General features: G+C 34.6%; 1 protein-coding gene across 4 annotated transcripts in view; it reads right to left on the reverse strand.

Annotated features, from left to right (window-relative positions):
- Positions 1-251: 251 nt before the first annotated feature.
- Positions 252-26687, reverse strand: part of LOC122333444 (A disintegrin and metalloproteinase with thrombospondin motifs 14) — a 55269-nt gene continuing 28833 nt past the window's right edge. For 2 of the 4 annotated variants that reach the window (XM_043231048.1, XM_043231051.1), the window contains 17 exons: positions 23364-23520; positions 19241-19346; positions 16960-17103; positions 15795-15927; positions 15524-15637; positions 13644-13792; positions 13397-13569; positions 11880-12013; positions 10216-10339; positions 8752-8832; positions 7642-7805; positions 7400-7565; positions 6454-6586; positions 5720-5927; positions 3557-3686; positions 2454-2546; positions 252-1189 (listed from right to left, as the gene is read on the reverse strand). In XM_043231048.1, coding sequence (XP_043086983.1) covers positions 780-1189; positions 2454-2546; positions 3557-3686; positions 5720-5927; positions 6454-6586; positions 7400-7565; positions 7642-7805; positions 8752-8832; positions 10216-10339; positions 11880-12013; positions 13397-13569; positions 13644-13792; positions 15524-15637; positions 15795-15927; positions 16960-17103; positions 19241-19346; positions 23364-23520 — 2619 coding nt within the window. In that variant the 3' untranslated portion in view covers positions 252-779. The remainder of the gene's footprint in view (positions 1190-2453; positions 2547-3556; positions 3687-5719; positions 5928-6453; positions 6587-7399; positions 7566-7641; positions 7806-8751; positions 8833-10215; positions 10340-11879; positions 12014-13396; positions 13570-13643; positions 13793-15523; positions 15638-15794; positions 15928-16959; positions 17104-19240; positions 19347-23363; positions 23521-26687) is intronic. The other 2 variants (XM_043231049.1, XM_043231050.1) reach the window with 2 other exon arrangements.

The following is a 26687-nucleotide window of genomic DNA, read 5'->3' on the forward strand; positions in this document are numbered from 1 at the left end:
ATATATTATAATGTATATACATAAGAAAAAATGCTTACATATATTATAATATAAGAATATGAATATTTAAATATTTTCAAAATATATAGTGTATGTGTATTTTATATATACATTATAAATATACACAGGTACACATACATATATAATTTAATCAAAAACTTTTCTTTGGATGTGATTAATCATTTAACAGCACTAGTTATATATATATATATATATATATATATATATATATATATATATATATATATATATATATATATATTAGTTTATTTTAGCAATTGGCATTTGCTGCTCAAAAATAAATATTTAAAAATTCATAGTAAAACTGTTTTGCATTCTAAATCTAATTTAGTGTAAATGTCAGAATGCCAGACAGGACAAATAATACGTTTAACAGAAATTCAAATCCCAATAAAGCTCAAGTGCATCGTGGGACTCACAGGCTTCTGTAATTAATCGCGTCAAACGGCACGAGGATTTAAGAAAAAGAGAGTTACGCCAATTATTCTGACCTCAAGAAGCTTTTCTCAGGACTTTGAAACTGACCGACCACAAAAACTCCTCAGAGTTACAGAGCGAACGCACGCAGCTAGCCTCAAAACAGCACCGCTAGGATCTCTACGTGCGGACAGTGACGTACGGCGCGTCTAGTAGTCCCAAAACAGCATGGAAGCATTTCACAGGGCCTTCACGGCTCCGCACACGGAGCAGAGGATTGTGGGTGATGTGGGTTCGTTCTGAGGTATCCGGTAGCTGCTGCGTGATTGGTCGGTGAGAGATCATGTGACCGGCGAGTCCCTGGTCGAGGCGAGCGAGGCTGCAGTGGTGTTGCGGGTCTGGAGCGCGTCCGGAGGTAGAGGCGAGGTGAAGGAAGTGACCTCGTCCGTTTGAGGGCCGGAGGAAGTGGGCCGGGGTCTCCCGCCGGCGGCCGCGGTGGTGTGGAGGAGCGGAGCCGCTGTGGGCGGAGACACGGGCGTCTGAGACGGACCGGGACTCGTTTGAGGAAGAGGAGGGAAGGTGAAGTCCGGAAGCCACGAGAAGGGAGGCTGAACGTCTGGAGAAACCGTACTGAAACCCAACTTCCTGTTACAGGACTCGCAGCAGAGCTTCTGATAGCCCGGGATGGAGCAGTAGCGCGCCAGGACCTCCATCTGACAGAAGATGGACTTATCACCCAGACACGGCTCGTCTGGAGGAGACACCGAGTCAGCAGCGTTACAAGACACACTAATAATATACACTAGAATCATGAAACACAAAGCAGAGAAATACTAGAAAATTCTTCTTTATTGATGTGTATTCATGTGTTTATTTATATCGCAAATGCGACTTTATATCTCAGGAATTCTCACTTTATAATTCACAGCTGTGTGATACAAAGTTGCAAATTGGCCTCTTTTTGTCTTAACATTGCGAGATATAAACTCCCATTTTCAAGTTAGAAATATAGAACTTTTAGATTGCGAATTATAAGACAGAATTACAACTCTGTATGTCGGAATAGTCACTTTATAACTCACCATTGTGTGAGTCGCAATTTTATATTTTCAAAGTCCAGTTTGTAACGGAAAAGACTCAAATATGTTCAGAATTGCAGAATTGCTAATTTATATCTCGCATTTATGACTTTATAACTCATAATTGTGAGAATATATCATGCAGTTGTAACTTTTTTTCTCAAAATGCGACTTTGTATCTCACAATTCTGATTTAAAACTTGCAGTTGCAAGTTTGTATCATGAAAAAATTCTGAATTGTGAGATAAAAAAATCACAATATATATATATATATATATATATATATATATATATATATATATATATATATATATTTTTTTTTTTTATCAGTGGCGGAAAAGGGATTCCTAGATTAAATAGTAATTAGCATTAATATTTTTCCTGTACAATAAATTAATTCAATAATAAATGAATTAAATGTAAGTTTCAAAGATTAAAGATTTTGATGAGTGTTCATTAATTTAAATATATAGCAATTAATAACAATTAAAAATAACACAAATTTTAACATTACGATATAATAACACAGATAAATATAACAGGAATACAAAAAAATCAATTACATATATTTAGATAATTTTCACTTACATTAACAAAACAATTTTTGATAATAAAATGTAATAATAAAATGAATACAACAACTTTTAATATATTAGAATTAAGTTACATACTTTTGTATTTGTTTTCATTTTAATTTCTAGTTTCTAGTAGTATGTTTTATAATATTAATTTCTAGAAAAAATGTAGTACTTTCTTACTAAAATACTAAAATTCAATAAACTGCAATGCAATTATATTACTGATTTTGACTTTTTACAGTACTATTTTTTTCTTATTTTGCCAGAAGTTTAATAAAAAATGAATGCATCCTCAGCGAGAACAAGACAGGCGATCACATAAGAAGTGGATGTGTGTCTGTATTAACGAGTCACTTACTAGAGTCTTTATCCAGAGTGTTTTCCGGTGCCTTCTCCTCAGTGGTCAAATTCTCCTCTAAATCTCTAGTGGGACTCGGTAAAGATGGATCTCCTGAGGAAAAACATGACACAAAGACACAGGAAGTCACTGCAGTGTCAGACAGACTAAAATCTGAATTTATTAAAGCCTACAGTCAATTAAAATGTTTAATGTAATTAATTACAGGGTGCTGCAATTAATTAATCGAATTAATCACAAATTAGATTCGCTGAGAAAATACCCCCAAAAGACGATTTAAAGCTATTATTGTGTTAAATCTTTTTGGCCTAACAATATAAAAGAGGATGATTTGAGAAACATGTCGGTATTTTTGTTCAAGTCACTAAACAGCTTAGTTATAAACAAATTACAAAATACATATTCAAAATCCATTCTTTTATGTTGTTCAAAAGAACAATTTTAAATAAATGAACCAATACCCTACCGATAACAACAATTACTAGCGGTAAATGTCTCTATGAGTAGATTTGTTTAAATGGCTGATTCATTCAGGAATGAAGCAAACTGCTCTCTTTGAATCACTGCTGATTCATTCAGGAATGAAGTAAATAGCTTTCTTTGAATTACCGGTTCACTCAATTCGTTCAAATGGCTGACTCATTCAGGAATTAAGTAAACAGCTCTCTTTGAATCACTGCTGATTCCTTCAGGAATTAAGTAAACAGCCCTCCTTGACTCACCGCTGATTCAATCAGGAATAAAGTAAACAGCTCGCTTTGACTCATTGGTTCACTTGATTCATTCAAACGGCTGATTCATTTAGGAATAAAGTAAACAGCTCTCTTTAAATCACCGGTTCACTCGAGACGTTGAAACGGCTGATTCATTCAAGAATTAAGTAAACGGCTCTCTCTTTGAATCACCGCTTCACTCGATTCATTCAAATGGCTGATTCATTCAGGAATAAAGTAAATGTCTCTCTCTTTGGATCATCGGTTCACTCGATTACATTTCAATGACATTATTTTTTCATGACTTAAGTTAATGTGTTAAGCTAATATGTTAGGTGAGTTATTAAGAAATCCTCTTTCTGTCCTGGTGTTTGTGAGTGTTTGTCTGACCTGTGCAGGGAGGAAGCTTGCATACGGACACAGACTCGGGTTTGTCTGCGTCACACTGTCCCGAGCTTCCTTCAGCCGGCCTGCAGATGACCTGCCGCTGACGGATCCCTTCACCGCAGCTCACCGAACACTGCAGGTAACACATCACATACAGACAAGAAACAGATTCCGATCATGTGGATCAATGCATTAGGAGCGCTGGCTGTGAAGTTGTGTTTTACTCAAACATCAAACTCTCAGTGAGTCCATATTACCAACAGCACCACTTTAAAATGGTTTGAATTTAGAAAAACAACTTTTGTTATTTAACCTTGATTTTACAATTGAAATAATTTCCTAATATATTCCTAAAATATTCATAAGTAAAACAACAATTACATATATTGCAAATTACTTAACTTTAATCACTATGTATATTTAATATTACATATATATATATATATATATATATATATAAAATAATAATACTAAAAATAGAAAATATAAAACAAAAAAACCTAAATAAATATTTTTTTAAATCTAGAAACTAATACCAACTAAATGTCAAACTCACAGAAATCTGTGGATCGATAATAAGAAATATTACCACTTAAAAGTTATATTTGCATTTGGATAAATACTAATAAATACTAATTAAAAAAATAATAATAATAAACATTTAACAATAAAATAGATCAGAATATAAAAATAAAAATAAATTAAATAAAAAAAGGCTTACATTTAGAAATTAAACGTTTCCATTATAAATCTTAAATGCAAATAACTTTTAAAAAATATTTGTATATGTATTTTTTAAATATTTGTAGCACCTAAAAATTAACAATACCAGAAATGAAAAATGAACAATTTCTAGAAAATAATACAGAAGTAAAATTTTGAAAACATACAAACTGAATAAACAGATTTATGATGCACATGCAAGTACTTTCAAATATAATAAATGCACATTATATATACTAATAGATGTAATTATATTGATTTTTGTCCATTTTTTCTATTTTTATGTGTCTATTTATTACTATTTAACTTATGTTTCTGTTATGAGATTATTATCTTGATTATTCTCAGTATCTCCTTATCTCTTATATGTAGTGTGTGTGTGTGTGTGTGTGTGTGTGTGATGGCTTGTCACATTAAGTGTTTATCCTCTGCTGTGTCGAGGGGAGTGTTGTTACTGTCAGTGTTGACAGGAAATCTTTCCTCCTTTTGCTTTAACTAATGAACTGTCGTCGTCCTGTCTTTAAACTGTAAACATGATGTCACTTTCCTTACGCTGCAGTTTCGCAAAATAATGTGGATTTCAAGCATGAAAACGGGAGACACAAAACTATTCTGAACTCCATTATGCTGCACTTTTCACACCATTAAACTTCACAAGCATGTCTGCAGACCCGGATTAAAATGAACGAAAATGAGAATGAGAATCGGAGAATGAGCTTGTCTGAATAAATTTCACCGTTTGGGATTAAAGCGTCTTGGACTTGAGTAAACAGCTCTCTTTGAATCACCACCGATTCATTCAGGAATTTAGTAAACAGCTCTCTTTGAATCACCGCAGATTTATTCAGGAATTTAGTAAACAGTTCTCTTTGAATCACCGCTGATTCATTCAGGAATGAAGTAAACAGCTCTCTTTGAATCATTGGTTCACTTGATTTGTTTAAACGGCTGATTCATTCAGGAATGAAGTAAACTGCTCTCTTTGAATCACCGCTGATTCATTCAGGAATGAAGTAAACAGCTCTCTTTGAACCATCGGTTCACTTGATTCATTTAAACGGCTGATTCATTCAGGAATGAAGTAAACAGCTCTCTTTGAATCACAGCTGATTCATTCAGGAATTTTGTAAACAGTTCTCTTTGAATCACCGCTGATTCATTCAGGAATGAAGTAAACAGCTCTCTTTGAATCATTGGTTCACTTGATTCGTTTAAACGGCTGATTCATTCAGGAATGAAGTAAACAGCTCTCTTTGAATCACCGCTGATTCATTCAGGAATGAAGTAAACAGCTCTTTTTGACCCATCGGTTCACTTGATTCGTTTAAACGGCTGATTCATTCAGGAATGAAGTAAACAGCTCTCTATATATCACCGAGATGCCTTACTTCTGGATTTAGTCTGTGTTGGTGTGCTCTGTGAAGCGTGTGAATAAAGGCTGACCTGTGACCAGGCTCCGGTCCTCCACTGAGGCGGACAGGCGCTGCTGTTACAGGCTCTGCGGGTCTCGGGACGCTCCTCGCTGCAGTATTTGGTGTGAACCGGTCTGTTGGTGCCGTTCTGGAGCGGCTGCATGCACTGGACCACGCGAGACTGATATCCCAGCTTCCCACAGGATTTAATGCACGGACCCCACTCCTCCACCACCCACCTGCACACAGGACACACCGAAGTTTTCATTTTGAGATTTGTACGAGCTCTCTGACTCTCCCAAGGATCCGAACATTGTCCGGAAACGCAGCAAGGACATCATTAAAAATAATCCATGTGATATTCCATCGCCCTATTGAAACGCTTTGGAAAGTATCACACATGTAAACAAACTTATGTTCAGAAAGCGCAAACGATGCACATCCGTTACAGTCCTCTGATACCCTCTAAAATGTTGCTATAGGGAGACATATGAATTGCTAAATATAAATGTGTTATTTTTGTTTTCTTTGCGCACAAAAAGTATTCTCGCGGCTTTGTAAAATTACGTTTGAACCCCTGATGTCATATGGATTATTTCAACAATGTCCTCGCTTTGTTTCTTATTTCCCCCCACTCCTAGTTCATAGTGACCCGTTGATAAGAAAAGCATTATTAAAATGCATGAAAAATCTGCATAAATATTGTGGTATTTCGGCATTATCATGTTCCTGAAGCGCTCACGTGTCTAGTGTTAGGTGACTCACGTGGACTGGCTGCAGCTGTTGGTGTTGCAGCGTTTCCGGATGGGTTTGGGTTTTTTACTCATCTCGCAGAAGTTCCTGTGAACCAAACGGCCGTCGCTCTTCCTCCGACAGCCGTATTTAGTGTACTGGACACCTGAGGAAAGGGCAGTTATACGCTTTCGGTCAAACGCTTGGAATAATTAGGGATGCACAAGTAATGACCGGGTGAAATGTCTGTGCATTTTCTCAGTAATGCGAGGTAAAAGCCTTCAGGTGCGTGATTTCACACTGAGAAGCATTTTCTACACACAGACATTGCGGGTTTTACATCCCAGAGTTCTCCAAGTGTACATCACAAAACCAGGCAATTTTTTCTCATACTTGAGATCTTACACCTTGAAGTTCAAACTTTTTTTCACGACATTTTTTGCTTAATTGCGACTTTACACGTCAAAGTCGCGGCTTTTTTTCTTGCGTGCATAAAGTTAGGACGTTTTCTTGCAACTGCGAGTTCGTGTCTCACAATTCGGACTCTTTTTTCGCAATTGCGAGCGTGCATCACAGAGTTTGGGCTTTTTTAAATCGCAAATTGGGCATTTTTTAATAACTGTGACGCCTCCATTTTTCTTGCAATTGTGAGTCACGCGGTTCAGACTCTTTTCTCGCAATTGCGAAGTTTTGACATTTTAATCGCAATTGTGCCTGACACACTGACAGCTGCGTGTTTAGACCTTGAAGCGCTGACTTTTCAATCGTTTCCTTCACCAACGCAGTGATTTCAAAAAATGAAATATTTTTATAATTGAAAATACAACTTCATCATCAATAACAAATGAAAGTTTAAAATCCGTTCAAATATAAAGCAGTTTCTGTAACCATATTGAATGTTTTTACATGTTTTTGGCTCAATGCAGCCTCTCTGTGAGAATAAGTTATTTGAGTTTTGTAATAAATGTCAATGGCTCACCTCCGCCGCAGCTTTTGGAGCACTGCGACCAGCTCTTCAGGGCCCACTCGTACGTGTCCAGCTCGGCCAGCAGCACGTTGTTGTTGGTGATGACCGGCAGAAGATCTTCATGTATGATGTATTTGTAGCTCAGGCTGATCTTGGTTTCCTCGGCCTGAGGAACGACCTGTTAAGAGACGACTCAGAGTCAGCACCTGCCGAATCGACTCGATCAAACTCCATCAGCGCCACGCCGCTCTTACCAGCACCACGATGCCTTCATGCAGCGGGCCGCCGGCCTTCAGAGATTCTTTGCCATTTGCCACCGAATATTCCCACTCCATGCCGTTCTCAATAAAAGTCTTGGAGGTGGTTTCTTCGCCCTTGGCGTTCAAGATGAAACTTCCAGTGACCTGGTTTTTAACAGCTGAGGAACACACGCACAGACAGAGAGGAAAACATCTTTAGAGGAGTTTTATTGATTCAATACGACTAATTACCAGAGAAAATCTTTTTAACTGAACATGTAACGTTGCGTAATATATTAGTTTTTAAAAACAACAGGCATTATTCAACAATAAATGTTTCAGCTTATAGAATGCAACATGTTTTAAACGATTAATTAAATTTTATGTAGTATTATTTAAATCATTTATTTGATGTTTTCAGTTTTTTATGTTTTTATTTAATTTTAAATGTTTAATTAAATTTTGTGTATTACTTATATCTTTTCTTATGTTTTTGTTCATATTTTTAGTAATTTTTAAAAATGTATTTATTTACTTTTTTATACATTTATATTTAGTTTCAACTAATTTTGCTTTAGTATTAGCAATTTAATTGAAACTGATTTTATTTAACTTATTTTATTTCTGTAAAATGCCAAGGGAACATTACATACATTTATTTAGGATTTCATCTAACATGCATATTTTGTTATTTAAATTTTATTTATTTAATTAATGATTTTATTTTATTTTTTTTAATAGTTTTGGTTTTAGTTAACAACGCTGCTCTATACCATACAATAAAGTCTATATGCTATAATGTACACTAATAGTCTGTCCTGAACACAGACAACATCAACCCGTGTGTGTGTGTTGGTTTTACTATGTACTTTACATTTAAACTTCATATTTTCTCTGCTAATAAATCATGCTTTCGGCAGGAGCTGAACATGAGCTCAGGGATTCAAAAACAAAGAAAAGAAAGAAATACGAGCTGCTTGAGCCAAGCTGGGAGATGTTGGGGAATCTAGAATGGCACACAAAGCATGATAGGAAGGCAGTAATTGGTCTCAATAGGATGCGTGGTTGCTCTGGGTTTGTGCCGCTGGAGAAAAGCATCGGTTGAAAAGATGCACAGGTACTCACCAATTACATGAGGAGATATCTCATTCTCCTCGATCACAATGTGCCGAGCGCCAGCAGGAATATCAAACATCTTCAGCAACCCTAACACACAGAGCGAGAGCACAAGTCATCACGCTTGACAATAAACAACCCCATATTTCACTCGGATTGCATGCAAAGGCTATAAAGTGTATTTAGCCTAAAGCAAATGACACATATTCAGCGCTAATGAGGTTATCTGCATTATAACAAAACACATTTTACCAAACTACTTCTCACTACTGTGCCCCAAAACAACAAAACGAATCGATCTCATTATTCTGATTTTAAGGCGAGATTGATTTCGTGAGATTCATCCAGACGTGATAACACGCAGACGCTTACTTTCAGCCTGAGGGCTTTCACATGTTTGACAAGAAACTATTTAATAGATATATGATCCTCGTGAAAAAAGGTCCTGCTTATATTATCACAAAATCATGAATTATTTTTCGCATAAAGCAAATGTGGCCTATTTTAGCACTGAAGTAGTAATCTTCACAAAAATAAATAATATTTTACGTCAAATGTACATTACTTTGACCGAAAAAATTTAATATTTGTTTTTGTAGAGAAATAAATAGTAAACTTCTTTTTATATATATATTTTTTTAACTTTTCTAGCTTTGCATTTTTCAGTTTTTGTAATTGTTTTAATTTCAGTTAGTTGCCAAGGTAACATTTCTTATTTTCATTTAGTTATTTATCAAATTAGTGCTGTCAAACCATTAATCACATCCAAAATATTATTATATATTTTTCACATAATATGTGCATGTGCTGGGTATTTATATATTTTTTAAGTATATATAAATATATATATATATATATATATTTAGACAATTGTGACAATTGTGTATTTACATGTGCATATTTACATTTCTATTATTTATATTACAGATAAATGTATTTAACATATAAGTAACATATCTATCTTAAATATATACATGCATGTGCATTTATTCATGTATACATAATAAATATACACAGTACACAAATATATATTAAATAAAAAACATGTATTTTGGATGTGATTAATTGTTTGACAGCACTATTTAAAAATAATACTTCTACTTTATTTTTTAGTTTTAACATTTTGCTTTGGTATGATAGCATGGCAACATTTTATATTATTTTATTTAGATTTTTCTACATTTAATTAAATGATTTAATTTATTTATAAAGATAATGCGATTTATTAATGCACTAACAGATGAATAAAACATTTTTCACAGCTATACTATACCTACTAAACACTATAAAGTCTATATATAACATACAAGTGCGTATATAAAGTGCATTTTGCATTTTGTTTTACTGTAGTTTCACACTTTCTCAAGTGTGAACGAGGTCAGAGGTTCAAAACCAAAAGAGAAAGTCAAATATGAGCTGTGTCTTCCTCCACAGAGAAAGAGCGAAGCTGAAGCTGACTTTGTGAGTTTGTACCTGTCTTCTTCGGGGTTTTGGTGAGCGTGAGTTTGACGGTTCGACAGTGAGAATTATCTCCCTCACAGACGCCGCACTTATCCTCCTGTTTGTAGGATCCCACCTCCTTATCGCAGCCGACGTGCTGATCAGAAGAGACAGACACGGGTCAGACTCAAGAGAAGGGTGTCAGGGAACGAGTGTATACGGGTATATAGCAAAGTGGGATTTATTTCTGTGAAGCACAGCTGTACTTTCAGCATCATTGCTCCAGTCTTCAGTGAAATCATACTAATATACTGCTTTTCTGATTATTATCAGTGTTAAAAACAGTTATTTTTTAAGATTCACGGATGAATAGAATGTTCATAAAAGTAGCATTTAATTCAAATAGAATCTTTTTAAAGCCTTAAATGTCATTTAAAGCATCCTCGATGAATAAAAGTGATACATTCAAATTCAAATTTTATTTGTCACATACACATACATACATGGTACGACATGCAGTGAAAGGCTTTTTACAACCGTCCAGCATCGAAATAAAAAAAAAAAAAAATATATATATATATATATATATATATATATATATATATATATATATATAAAATATAAATATAATATATATATATATATATATATATATATATATATATATATATATATATATATAAAGAAGTGTACAAAGTATAAAACTAAAATATAAAATATAAAGTATAAAGTGTAAAGTGGCTGTTGTGAATGTCCAATGTAAAGTGACTAGTGGATTTTGTAATAAATGCACAGTAATTTGACGTCAACCTTTTAATTGATGGAAGTATTTTACACAAATATCACCACAAACCACCACGGCTCAGAAACAGGCTTTTTAAGGTTAGAAAAATTCAGGCTTTTAGAAACAGGGTTTCCGAGCCACGTTTGGTGCACTGACGTAAAGCTGATAATGAACTAAATTACAGGTCAGACGCACTGAAGAGAAGGGCGCTCGATCAATAATGAGGTCCAAAAAACATTCGCTGACTTGTTGTGAAAGTTTAGGCCCAGTAGGAGCTCTGAGAGTTTTATTAGCGACAGTAAAGACCTTGATAATGCTACAAAAAATCACTGTTTAAAAATAAACGCTGTTCTTTTAAACATCCTATTCATCTGTGAATGCACGACTGTTCTCTACACTGATAATATTCAGAAATCATATATTAGGATGATTTCTGAAGATCACGTGACACTGAAGACTGGAATAACGATGCTGAAAATCCAGCTGCGCTTCACGGAAATAAATAACATTTTAACAGATATTCACAGAGGAAACTGTTTCAAATTGTAAAAAATATATATATGCATTTTTAATCGAACAAACGGGGTCCTGGTGAGCACATGAGACTATACATGCATGCGTGTGGCTTTGTTATCTTTTTATTTGCATCGAATCTGACCGTCATCGTGCAATTCATAAAAGAAAAAAGGCCTCTATCACTCGCTTGCTCTCTTTGTCTTCTATTCCACCCGTTTCCCTGCTATCTAGTCTAGAAAATATAAAAACCTGCTTGCTTGCGAGTCGGTTGGATAACAGCGTGCGCTAATTTAATGAATGCAATGTAAATAGTAATATATTGCTTTTCAGTGTCCCAAACAGATGCAACGATTTAAAGAAGCAGCATTAGGGGATCTACGAGTGTTGTGTTCCTCACCAGACACTCTCCTCGAGCGCAGACGCTGAACGGATCCGTGTAACTGCAGCGCGTCCCATCATGCATCACCTGGTTCATGAAGACCACTTCGTCCGTCTCTTTAGAGCGGCAGCTCAGCTCGCACTTATGAGCCTCTGAAACACACGAAACACACGAACAGGATCTCTTCAGAGCGCAGCTAAAAGACCAAAAGTCATGCCTGTGAATAGTCCAGAGCTCACGGCTCATGAGAAAAGTGTGAGCAGGGACTCAGAAGAGAATGAAGAGCACAGTGAGATGTGACGTTAATGAACGCCTTGACAGTGTATCGCTGTATGATGCATGGAGCGGGGGTTTATTTTTTCATGTTTCTCTGCTCCTCTGTCTGTCTTTCTCTCACGGGCTCCTTATTTTCTCCGTCCGGTTTCTGCCGGGAACACCGTGTTCCTGTCTGTGGTGAATTAGGCTGGTTTTAGAGTCACAGTGAGTCCTGTTCTTTCAGAGAGACTGAATTCATCACCAGGCGTCAGAGGCGGAAATGAACCGGGCAGCAAAAGTCACAGAAATATCACCGAGTTTTTTTTTTAAATAAGTGTGAGTGGAATAGATGTTTTTTTTTTATATAAATTCGGGTCAGTAAATTCTTTTAAAGATAAAACAAGTTCATTAAGTCTTGCATTTAATTGATGCAAAATACAGTAAAAATGTGAAATGTTATTATCGTTTGAATCAGCTGTTTATTATATGGATATATAACAAAGTGTGATTTATTTCTGTGAAGCACAGCTGTATTTTCAGCATCATTGCTCCAGTCTTCAGTGAAATCATACTAATATACTGCTTTTCTGATTATTATCAGTGTTAAAAACTGTTGTGCTGGTCAATATAATCGTGTAAACCGTGACGCACTTATTTTTTAAGATTCACGGATGAATAGAATGTTCATAAAAGTAGCATTTAATTCAAATAGAATCTTTTTAAAGCCTTAAATGTCATTTAAAGCATCCCCGATGAATAAAGGTAATTATTTTGAAATTAATAAGGGAAGTATTTTGCACAAATCTGCTTAAATATCACCACAAACCACCACGGCTCAGGAAACAGGCTTTTTTAAGGTGAGAAAAATAAAGTTAAAATTCAGGCTTTTAGAAACGTTTGGTGCACTGACGTAAAGCTGATAATTAACTCAATTACATAAATGTAAAATTAAAATAAATAAAAGAAAGCAACTGAAACAAAGGCCTTGATAAATAAACGTTTTATTATAATAATATGATCAATTGTATAATATTCGAATAATGAAATAATATTTTAATCACTGCCTGGTTGAATATCCCTAGTCAAAAAGTCATATATTTAAAATGATTTATTTAATATCTACCATATGTACTGACATAACTCGAGACCTAGTTACATAAAAATTATCATATATGATATATATATATATATATATATATATATATGTGTATATATAAATAAATGTATTTCAAATACATTCAAGTATATTTATTTTTCACTAGTGATTATAATACTCTCACCGTCGGGGTGTTCGTACGGCAGCCAGGTGTGTTTGATGTTATTGTGGTATTTGTTGCTTCGCTGGACACACTGCTGCGCTCGGAAGTCCTCGTACGGGCCGGGACAGTCCTCCGTGTTACACACCTGATAGTCGAAGGCCGAGCCCGGACAGTCACGACCTCCGTACGCAGGCCTGCAGAGACACAGACGATGAATGCCGGAGCCATCCCTCGCTCACCAGCTGCTGTAAGCGGGTTGCTTACGCACACGGGGTTGTTGCACTGACGGCCGCGGGACCGGACTCCTCCTCCGCAGGTACGGGAACACGAGCCCAACTTCCCCCAGGAACTCCAGCCTCCGTCGTGACCGTAGGGCTCATGAGACGACCTCCAGATGCAGTGGCCTTTGAAACACCACTGAAACACACACGCATTTACCACACATGAACTCACATCCACGTGTTCTTCTTAAAATATAACTGATATTGATCAATTATGAGATTATAAGGTATAAGGAAAGTTTTTTTTTATTTGCTGAAAATATCAATGGGTGATGTTTCATTCATCTTAAAATCTCAATGGCTCTTGTTCAATTATGTAATTAAAATATCAGCAGCTATCGTTCAATTAATTTTAAAATAAAAATGCTATTGTTCAATTATGAAAATATCAACAGCTATCGTTCAATTAATTTTAAAATAAAAATGCTATTGTTCAATTATGAAAATATCAACAGCTATCGTTCAATTAATTTTAAAATAAAAATGCTATTGTTCAATTATGAAAGTTTCAACAGCTATCGTTCAATTAATTTTAAAATGCTATTGTTCAATTATGTTCAATTATGAAAATATCAACAGCTATCGTTCAATTAATTTTAAAATAAAAATATCTATTGTTCAATTATTGTTCAATTATGAAAGTTTCAACAGCTATCGTTCAATTAATTTTAAAATAAAAATGCTATTGTTCAATTATGAAAATATCAACAGCTATCGTTCAATTAATTTTAAAATAAAAATGCTATTGTTCAATTATGAAAGTTTCAACAGCTATTGTTCAATTAATTTTAAAATAAAAATGCTATTGTTCAATTATGAAAGTTTCAACAGCTATCGTTCAATTAATTTTAAAATAAAAATGCTATTGTTCAATTATGAAAATATCAGCAGCTATCGTTCAATTAATTTTAAAATATAAAATGCTATTGTTCAATTAATTTGTTCAATTAATTTTAAAATAAAAATGCTATTGTTCAATTATGAAAATATCAGCAGCTATCGTTCAATTAATTTTAAAATTAAAATGCTATTGTTCAATTATGAGATTACAATATTAATTAAGAGATTCAAATATCATTGTCATTTATCTAATTAAAATATGAAGGGCTAATAATAATGCAATTGTTCAAATATGTCACAAAAATATCAAAGGCTATTGTTCAATTTATCGTATAATATTAATAGCAATTGTTTAATTGTGAGATTAAAAAATCCATGGCTATTGTTCAATTATGCAATTAACAAATCAATGGATAATGTTCAATAAGTCTTAAAATAATAATGCCACCGCTCAATTATTACATGAAAAATATCCATGGCTATTGTAAGAATAGATGTCATTCTTCAATTCAAATATTAACGGCTATTGTTTAATTATGTAATGAAATATCAATGGTTATTGTTCAAGTATGATGTTGAAGTATTCATGGATATTGTTCACTTAGGAAATTCAAATATCAATTACATAGTTCAATTAGATATTTATCAGTGTGGCTGTTTACTTTAAATATTTAAATATAAATGGCCATTGTTCCTTTAGAAGATTAAAATATCAATGTTATTGTTCAATTAAGAGATTTAAATATTGATGGCTAACGTTCAATTCTAATATTTCAATTCTCAATTGAATTCTCCATGCGTAAGAGATTAAATATAAGTTGGTTATGTGTTAAGCAACAGTAAATCATTTGGAAATTAATTTATAAATTCAGTAGTGACTTAGATAATGGTAGGTTTTGTTTCAAGTACAAATAGCTGGCTGCCAAAGAGTCTGACGCAACATTTTGTTCTCGATCCAACTGAACACACGAACAGTTTATGGAGGCCGTGTGAGAAACGCGATATGCCAATTTCATTCAAGTTTCACCTTTCCCGGAGCGCACTCTGTGCCGTCGACCGGCGGGCCCTTCTTGGTCTTACAGAAGTACTGATTATCAGGATGACTGCACCACAGCTGCTTACACGGGTCATACGTACGGAACTGGAGGAAGAGGAGAGCGGCACACGCACATATCATCACGGAGCAACCGGTTTCTCTTGATTTAGATGCGCATTAAACGAGCTCAACGTCGCCCGTCGCGTCGTTAACCGCTTAAACCCATCTATCATCAGAGACAGAAAGACGCTCGAGGACTTACGGCGGTGCACATCTTATACCCCACACCGAAATCGAAGCGGCACTGCTCGTCCATGGAGTAGTTTATCCCGGGAAGCTCCGTGAGTTTAGGCCATTTCAGCTCGAACGGATCGTCCAGAAGACAGTCGTATGAGCTGCAGGAAAAAAAACGGCATCAGTGCATCGCTCAAAAACCACAAATAAAAACGCATTCTTTCTTGCATGGCTTCGTTTTTTACTTTTGTTGACCGCTGTATTGTTCTATTAAGAAATAAAAAAAAAAAAAAAAAGATGGCTATTAAAATATCAAAGTCCAAACGTTCTGTTAAGAGATTTGAATATCTATAGAGTGGTGGAACTATGATGTCATTTTGTAGGCAAAAAACAGTTAGCGAGTTAGCATTTTAGCCCTCCGAGTCGATGAGTTTGGTTCAATCCCCTAAAATAAGGTCCACACAAGCTCAGTATACTTTCACGGTTTACTCAGTGACCTAAAACACACCGGCTGCATCCCACTTTAGATTTTTTGCAAAGGTTACTTTTCTTATTTCTTAAATGAGTTGCTAAATGGGACTACTGGCGCCGCCGGAGACATTGAACATCATCACGCCGGACAGTTCAATGATTTACAGCATTTTACAATCATAGTGCATACGCTACGGTAATATTACGGTACAATTAATTGTACAGTAACCACTTAATCACATTTTATTTTGCTGTTTGACAATGTTTCTGGATGGAAGAAACTCTGGGTTTGGACCAAGGATAAAGTAATTCTCTGATATCTGAAATGTGGCACCCTACTCACTAAAATAAGTTGAATCTCACCGTACTCAAAAACTTCACGCACGGAATAAATCCTTTTCATTGAACACGGTACATATAATGTCGACGGCGAGCGACTTTAATGGCTAGTGTTCTAATTTAACACATTTAAATGAAAATATGGCTATAACAGATTTAAATATCAATATCTATTCGAATATCAATGCCCTATTAAAAGACTTAAACATCAAAAGGTTGTTCAATTGAGAGATTTAAAGTTTTCGTGTTTAAACATCAATGACTATTGTTTAATGAAATAATAAATATAAGTGGCAGAATGTAATATAAGTTCAGATTTCCTTTCTTTCGCTATGGGTCTGCTATCCTCTTCAGCGACGGATACTGAGGATGGAGTTTCTTACTGGATGTATCGGTTGAGCTCCTGCTTGCTGCAGCGGGACCAGTGATAACGGTGAAAGGCGGCCTGGACCAGAGGAGCCATGATGCTGCCCATGCTGGTCTCGTCCGAGCAGCGGTTGCCCTGGCCATCGTGCTCCATCCCCAGCCTGAAACATTCAACATTCATCAAACAGGGCGTCCTGTAACACCGGGTACAATCATATTAGTGAATCGGTTCACTAGCACTATATAATGACTCACCGATTCGTTCCCGCACAGAAGTTTAGTTCATTAATTTGTAAAGCTCATTTCAAAACGACATAAGATGCTGTACAGAGGTATTCAAAAAAAACTCAATCGGAGACAAATGTAAAAATACAAACACCCTTAAAACAAAGAATGCAGATAATTGTTGGGGAAGATTCAAAACTTTAGCGTAATATTGTCCATTACAATTCAAATTCAAAATGATTCTATTAGCTGCATTTAGCGTTCATTTGTGATCCAATCAAATGCTGTGAGTTAAATTATATCACCATTGAAAAGTGTTGGGTAAGATTTTTCTCTTCTGCTCAGCAAGGCTGCATTTACTAGATGAAAAATACAGTAAAATATGTAATATTGAGAATTCTTATTAAAATTGAAAATACTGTAAAACTAGTTTTATTCCTGTGATGCATAGTTGAATTTTTAGCTTCACTGCTCCAGTCTTTACTGACAGCTGACAGGATCTTTCAGATATCGTTCTAATAAGATTATTGTAAAATTATATGATGAACAGAAAGAATTTAATAAATTCTTGTAGCATTGCAAACACCTTTAATGCAAATTTTAATCAATTGATATATATATATATATATATATATATATATATATATATATATATATATATATATATATATATATATATATATATATATTTATTTATATACTAACAGTAATGTATTTATATATTAAATATATTTAGTAATATATTTATTACTCATTTTAGGTCAACATAAAATCAACATTGTAATTTTTATTTGAATTGTAAAGGTCTTATTATGAATGATTTGTGCGCATCATAAAATACGTTTTTGTAAGAAACAGCTTTCCTTTTCAGATATCCTGATTCAATCAAAATGCATCAGTTTACGGAGGTCAAGCGATCGTCTTGCAGTGTTTAAACCACTTTAAACCACACACGGCTCGATCGACTACAGTCTCAAAGAAGCAGCCGAATATAATCACGGGACGGACGGGATTCTGCTGACTTCACGAAACAAGAGCTTCCAGCTCATGGGACTGTTGTCAGCGTTCATAGAGACACAACAAACATCAACCCTGCAGTCGTCGCTGATGAATCACATTACGAGGAAACGGACCACAGTGAAGAACAGAAGATGATTCATGTCTGAGAGGAGCTACTTAAGGTCTGGAATCAGCCGGAAAATATAGAACATCTTGCAAAATGGCAAACGGAGCCAGTATTTTTTAATTTTTTGTCTCGTGGCAGAGCTCTGTTCTACAGGGGGCGCTCTTGAGCAGCATTCATCTCAGTTCATATCTTCCAGGGATGCTTCTACTTCAGCATGCATTCAGCTAATGGTGCAATTTCCGTCTGCTTTTCATGCATTTCATGCATGACGCTTTATGCATTTTATCATGCTCGTGCCAGATAAGTACGTTTTTCCTGGCGGAGCTTTACGGCATTTGACGACAAAACGTATGCAAGCTAATCTGTGAAGGCCACATTTTACAACGGCAACTTAAAGGAAGGAACGTTAGCTAAAAATGCGGCCGTGTAAGACTAGCACGAGTCTGTTTGTTCATCGGATCTGGAGGCATGTCTGCGAATGGGTGCCGTCAGATGAGCATCGAGATGTCTTTAAATCAAATAGCATTGAGTCCATAATGTTTTGGTATGAATCAGGAGAGACATCCGCACGTATCGAGCGGCGTTCATAAGACAAAACAGCTCTAAACAAACATGTCGCTGTGTTTTGATGCGAGAGACAGATGCAGATTTATTATAAAGTGCATAAATGCATCTTAACAGTGGATTTGTTTCAGCTTTCGTCTTCTCCAGATGTTAACCGATGCACTGATCTTTTTATTCCAGTCTCATTCTGACGGCACCCATTCACCGATGCAACTCTAAATCTGAATTACGCCAAACACAAACTTAATGAAACTCTTCACCCAGTCTTAAAGCGCTCCTGCTAATTACGACAGCGTAAAAAAAAAAATGTGTGTTAGAAAAAGACCATCTTCTACCTGAAACACCGACAGGACGATGGGTCTGGAAAGCAGATGTCAACTTACACGTGTCCCGTTTCGTGCGCCACTACGAAGGCCGAGGAGAAGCCGTCCTCGTGGTTGAGCGTGCAGCTCCGCAGCGGGTGGCACATGCCCGTTACCGGGGCGTAACCTGGGCGACAGAGATCAAAGGGAGACGATGATGAACTGGAATGCGGGACACTCTAGACGTCAGATCAGAGCCTGAGAGGCTGAGATTCCTTCCCCGATCAAAGAGCAGCGGGTCGCTGTCAAATCAAACACACGACTTTCTGACACAATCGCTGCACTGTTCCGTCAGCCGTCCTGGACTTCATATAGGAAGTCATTCTCAGATTTTCTTGCCAAAACCGAGAGCGCTGCTTATTATAAACACACACTACCGTTCACTAAGGCTGCATTTATTTGCTCCAAAATATTGTAAAATTGTGAAATATTATTAGAACTTCGATGAACGGTTTCCAATTTGAATACGTTATAAGCTGTAATTTATTTCTGCGATGCCCAGCTGTATTTTCAGCACCGTGACTCCAGCCTTCAGGGTCACGTGATCCTTCAGAAATCACGGATTCAGAAAAAACAGTATTTTTTTGTGGAAACCTTGACACGTTTTACTTTTCAGGATACACAGATGAACGGGAAGCTCAGGAGAAGCCTACAGCGTTATAAATGCCTCCACGTTCACTTTTGAGCAACTCGGTGCACCCTTAATTAAAAAAATAAATGCATCCTTCAAATTAAAAAAAAAACGTGAATATTCCGTTCATAAAAATAGTTTAATTAAAATAAAAACGTCATGTTAAGATTGGTGCAATTTAAAACAATTTTGCATACATTTTCCACATTTAATTCCAAAATACTTGCAGGTGAGAGTGTTCGTGACATTTAGTATGAGTGAAAATGGCTTTATTTTTTCCACTTTCTCGTTCCCCGTTACTGCCTGCATGTAGAAACGCAGAAGCGTGAAAGGCCTTCCCCATCAACCCCACACAACTACCCCAGAAAGCACAGACAGAGAGCGACACTCGATCAAGAGATGTGCAGTGCTAGAGCTTTAGTTTAGACGCTCATGCTCCTGAAATCACCGACGGTCTTTGGCATGCAGGTGAAAAGCAGAGGATGCAGAAGCTGATGAAGCTGATTTAATGCCTGTTAAAGCGGATCCAGCATCACTTGATTGCACGTGTAACACTACTCATATTCCTGCTGCCCAGCGGCCATATAGCTTTTATTGCATTTTTTACATAACCAGAATGATAACAAGAAGAAAAACGTATTTAGCCAGCAAAGGGTTGCATAAGAAATGAAGCCGCTAGCTGAGCCGTTTATCTGTCCTCGGATAAACGTCCTGCGGTGAACGCAGCTTTGCATTGCTCTGGAGAGGCGCTGCGGTGTGAGATGACATTAATCCAGGAGATCCAGACTGATATTAAAGAGAGCGCTTCCTCTACGTCTCTGGCATGCTGTCATGACGAAACACACACACACACACACACACACACACACACACAGCCTTGAACCTGTCGGGAGCAAGTGTAAGCGCTTTTTGCAAGCCTTTCCTCAATTCTTCAAGCTATTTCCATTTCACTTTTCATCATTATTTCATTTCTAGGGAACAAAAGCTGAATGAAAAATGGTAGATTTTTAAAAAGAGATACGTGTTATTCTATATTAGATCAAATTAGAACATTTCATTATAAAAAAAAAAAAAAAAAAATTTAAAAAAAAAAAAAAAAAAAAAAAAAATATATATATATATATATATATATATATATATATATTGAAATGTTCTAATTTGATCTATTATATATATATATATATATATATATATATATATATATATATATATATATATATGTGTGTGTGTGTGTGTGTGTGTGTAATAAACAAATATATTTCATATATAATTAGTTTATTTTATATAACAATATATCAAATTATAACTATACATTTTATAAGTTGATTCGCACAAAAACAGATACCTCTTTTTTTGATTTTCCAAAATCATGCTTCTTTTAACCCAACCGCAGTTTGCTTCATTCATATTAACTGGAATGTAGCATCGGTTTTTGCTAATATATTTTTTTCAATTTATATTTAATATTAAACGACAACATAATACGAATGTGCGTACTATGCGTGCCACAGAACAGCATTTAAACCCAAGCGAAAAACGACATTTTATGTATCTCAAGTATGCACAAAACACCTTTCCTAACAAAGTTATGTCAGCGTCAGATAAAACCGTGCGTCGAGTTTGTTAGCTGCCCTGGGGGTGGACGAGCTACATCAGAAGGTGAAGCGCCAGCACTTTATTGAATAAGAAGAGCGCTTTGACCTCCGTAAAACGCTTTCCTCTGATCTTCATCCAAATCAGCAGTGCTGTTAATAACTCAGGAAGCGCTGAATCAGGGCCTTCCAGTCCCTGCCTGACTTCATCAAGCTTCGGGCGCTGGATCTGTCCCAAACACCTCAGTCATGAGCGCTCCTGCAAGCGTTCGTCTGCATCCGGGCTTCAAGCTCGGGACGGGCGTGCGATGTTTGCCCTCGGGGGGAAAAGGTTGCCGTTCTGCCATGTTTTGAGCACAACAGAGGCCGTGGCGTAGCAACAGCAGACGTGCCGAACACAAAACAGCTCTTTAAAAATCACACGAGGATCACGAAAACCTAAACCCACGTCCAATCCCCCGAACTTCAAAAAGAGCGACCCGGTCAGCGCTTCACAGCGAGACATTAAATCAGGAGTCACGCACCGCGAAGAAAGATGCGCACGCGCACGGTTTAGGAGCGTAAGGGAGGTCACCACCTCTACATCCATTAAAGTCACCGGCTGATTCAAACACAGACACTTCAGGATTCATCAAGAGCAGAGATCTGATGCAATGACGTGTGCACACTTTAACATGTAGCTTCATGCATTTTAGACAAGAAGTACTTCAGTATTTCACATTTAGTTTCGTTCATACTGCAGAAACCTGTGTTTCAAAATATAAGACAACGTTAAGAGAAACTTTCATTTCAAGTGATTGCCAAGGTTTTTAATTAGTTTAACCTAAACTACTTCAGGACATGAGCTTAAAGTATTAAATAAAACATTTAAAAAAAAAAAAATATATATATATATATATATATATATATATATATATATATATATATATATATACTGAATATAATAAAAACATAGTAAATATAATAAAAATATATAATAAAAATATAATATATAATAATAAATATGATAAAAACATATAAAATAAAATATAATAATATAATAAAACATTTTCTTTTAAATCTATTTCAAAATATTAACAAAAATAACATTTACATTTCTAGAACAATGAAAGTGAAGTTTTTCGCGCTGCTGCATTTTAAGCAAGCCATATTTAATTAGATTTAATTTTGTTTTAACCTACGCTAGAGAAGCCTCTGATGACGTTTATTTGTCTAAAAAGATTCATTCAGTTAAATAGCTTGAAACAGTTACTTACAAATGAACACCAAAACAAAACAAAACCTAAAAATAAAATTGAATCCAAAATATGAACAAAAAGTCAGCTATAGTCAAGTTTCCACGAGATCCACTTGTCCCCCATTTTTCACCACCGCCACTACTACTAAAGACGTTTTAAGTACTAATTTTAAAAGGATATTACGCAAAATATGAAAATTCTGTGATCATATACTCACCCTGTGCTGACGGCAGCCATTGACTTCAGCAGTGTGTAACGAAATACAATGGAAGCCAATGGCTGCCGTCAATGGAGAAGGCTTAAAATAATTTCCTTTGTGATCAAAACAAGCAAGACACTAGAGGATGAGCAAATGATGAGAGTATTTTTGGGGTGGACTGTCCCTTTAAATGGCATGCAATTTCATCAAACACCATAGAAAGGAAACCTTTTGACCGAAAAACTAGGAATATTAGTATTGTTGAGCGCACAGCTACTGATAAAGATTCTTCTTTTCCTCTACATGCCAAAAACTCTCCTTCGGTCAAAGAGTATTTTTGGTAGCTACAGGTTGGCCCGGACGCCCGGCTCACATCAGACTGGTTTGTGTTTGATGTCCCGGGCATCTCGACGCCAACCGACGGAGAACAGAAGCAGAAAGAAGCACTTACTCTGCACAGCCTCGATCGAGAGAAACACAGTACCTTGCATACCTGCGGGACCAAAATCTTGCCTGGTGAGGAAGATGGCGTGGTCGTGATGCTCGGCGTGTTCGGGGTCCAGCCTCTGCTGGGTGTTCGCCCAACGACACACCTGCTCCAGACTCCGTGACGGGTTCCCGCGCTCGATCAGACTGATGGACTGCAAGCACGGTCCGCAACGGAGTCGGGGGGAAGAAAGAGAAAAAAATGAAGGAAACTTTTGTGGCCCAATCCGTACGGTTCAGTAATGTTGGACAGAAATGGCAGAGCAGTGAAAAAAAAATACAAAAATAAAAAAAAATAAAATAAAATAAAATAAAATAAAATAAAATAAAATAAAATAAAACTTTTGAATGGCAGAGGCCCAAACCAGAGCAGGTTAGGAATGGCAGAGAAATAAAAAAGTAATGTTGGACAGAAATGGCAGAGCAGTGAAATAAAATTAAAAAAAAGTAAAATAAAATAAAATAAAATAAATAGGAATGGCAAATAAACAAAAATAAAAAATAAAATAAAATAAAAATAAAATAAAATAAAATAAAATAAAATAAAATAAAATAAAGGTGGTGGTTAGGAATGGCAGAGCAGTAAAACAAATAAAGTTGATCAGAAATAGCAGAGAAGTAAAATAAAATTCAATTGGTTAGAAAACACAGAGCAGCAAAATAAAATAAAATAAAATAAAATAAAGGTGGTTAGGAATGGCAGAGAAATAAAAAAATTAAATAAAATTGGTCAGAAATGGCAGAGCAGTGAAATAAAATAAAATTAAATTAAGTAAAATAAAATAAAATAAAATAAAGTTGGTTAGGAATGGCAGAGCAGTCAAAAACAAATAAAATAAACTATAAAATTAAAATAAAATAAAAAGGTGGTTAAATGGCAGAGCATAAAGTTGAGAAATAGCAGAGAAGTAAAATAAAATAAAATAAAATAAAATAAAATAAAATAAAATAAAGGTGGTTAGGAATGGCAGAGCAGTAAAACAAATAAAGTTGATCAGAAATGGCAGAGCAGAAATAAAAGTAAAAATTAAGTAAAATAAAATAAAATTTAATTGGTTAGAAAACACAGAGCAGCAAAATAAAATAAAATAAAATAAAATAAAATAAAATAAAATAAAATAAAATAAAATAAAATAAAATAAAATAAAGGTGGTTAAATAAAGTAAAAACAAAACAAAGTTGATCAGAAATAGCAGAGGTTAGGAATGGCAGAGCAATAAAAAAATTAAATAAAATTGGTCAGAAATGGCAGAAATGGCAGAGCAGTGAAATAAAATAAAATTAAATTAAGTAAAATAAAATAAAATAAAATAAAGTTGGTTAGGAATGGCAGAGCAGTAAACAAATACTATAAAATTGGTCAAAAATAGCAGAGAAATAAAATAAAATAAAATAAAATAAAATAAAATAAAATAAAATAAAATAAAATAAAATAAAATAAAATAAAATAAAGGTGGTTAGGAATGGCAGAGCAGTAAAAACAAATAAAGTTGATCAGAAATAGCAGAGAAGTAAAATAAAATTTAATTGGTTAGAAAACACAGAGCAATAGCAGAGAAATAAAATAAAATAAAATAAAAAAATAAAATAAAATAAAATAAAATAAAATAAAATAAAATAAAATAAAGGTGGTTAGGAATGGCAGAGCAATAAAAAAAATTAAATAAAATTGGTCAGAAATGGCAGAGCAGTGAAATAAAATAAAATTAAATTAAGTAAAATAAAATAAAATAAAGTTGGTTAGGAATGGCAGAGCAGTAAACAAATACTATAAAATTGGTCAAAAATAGCAGAGAAATAAAATAAAATAAAATAAAATAAAATAAAATAAAATAAAATAAAAAAATAAAATAAAATAAAATAAAATAAAATAAAAAGGTGGTTAGGAATGGCAGAGCAATAAAAAGATTTAATAAAATTGGTCAGAAATAGCAGAGAAATAAAAAAAAATTTAATTGGTTAGAAAACACAGAGCAGTAAAACAAAATAAAATAAAATAAAGTTGGTCAGAAAAGGCATACCAGTAAAATAAAAAAAAAAAAAATAAAATTGATCAGAAATGCCATAGCAGTAAAATAAAATAAACTAAAAACAAAGTTGGTCAGAAATGTCAGAGAAGTAAAATAAAAATGGTTGTCAATGTATATGCTCATTAGCACACATAGCTTCAGTACGAGTCTCCTCTGAACTCTGTGTAGAGATAAATAAAGAGATGATGATGATGATAGACGGATGATCAGACTCACACACAAGCCATCAAGTCCTCATCTAAACATCTAATATATAACATCTAATAACATCTATATTTTTTTACTTGAGAAGCAGTGTTATTTTAGCATCATTTTTAGACTTCTACAGTATTTATCAAATTCTGTAACTCTTTTTTGTGATTTTCTTATTTACTTCTATAGTATATATAGTATTTAAAAAAACTACATTTTTTATTTTCAGTTATCTGTAGTAATTTTATTACATGCTTGTCTTTTTTATTATATTGTATATACTATACTATACTATTTTATCAGCCATTTTTATAGTTTCCATTTTAAATTTAGATTTATTTCATTTTGATTATATGTTTATATTATTTTATTTCATTTCCTTCTATTAGTTTTAGTTTCAGCGATGTCAGCATTTTATTTCTGCTTATTTATATTTTTTCATGTAATGTTTCTAATATTTTATTTATTTTTAAAATACATTTTTCAGATTCATTTCTAATATTTTTAAATAATTTTTTAATAAAATTTTATTAATACTTCAGTTTCAAAAAATAGTAATGAATATTTTTGCTTTTTACATCTTTTAAGTCACTTGCTCTCGTGACACCCACCCCTCGTTTTATTTATTTATTTATTTTAATAATAATAAAAATTATTTAGTTAGGTCATTTAGTCATCAATCATTTAGATCACGTTTATTTTAAATTGCATATTAATACAGTTATATATTATAATATAATATCTAAATGCTATAATGTTTTAGCATATATGGTATCTAAAAATATATAATTTTTTTTCTTTTATTAGCGCCAGCCAATGGTGCATTATTTATACGCCATATTTATAATATTATATATTAATAAATGATTTCCTCACCGTTGCAACCCTAGAACTCTTTCTTCCATCAGAGACCGTTTCAGAGTTTTTCGTGCACAGATTTCTCACCGAAAACGACGCCTCGATCTGCTCCAGAGCTCTGTACTCCTACGGGACTGGGCCGAGTTATTGTCGCATTTTTTGTAAGGAACACTTTCTACCGTTGCATTATTTAGTTCCTTCACTTCACTTGTTAAGCTCGGTCTCTGTGTGTTTTCCAGCTG

Source organism: Puntigrus tetrazona, unplaced genomic scaffold, assembly GCF_018831695.1.
Source record: "Puntigrus tetrazona isolate hp1 unplaced genomic scaffold, ASM1883169v1 S000000283, whole genome shotgun sequence".
In the NCBI taxonomy this organism is placed as follows: Eukaryota; Metazoa; Chordata; class Actinopteri; order Cypriniformes; family Cyprinidae; genus Puntigrus; species Puntigrus tetrazona.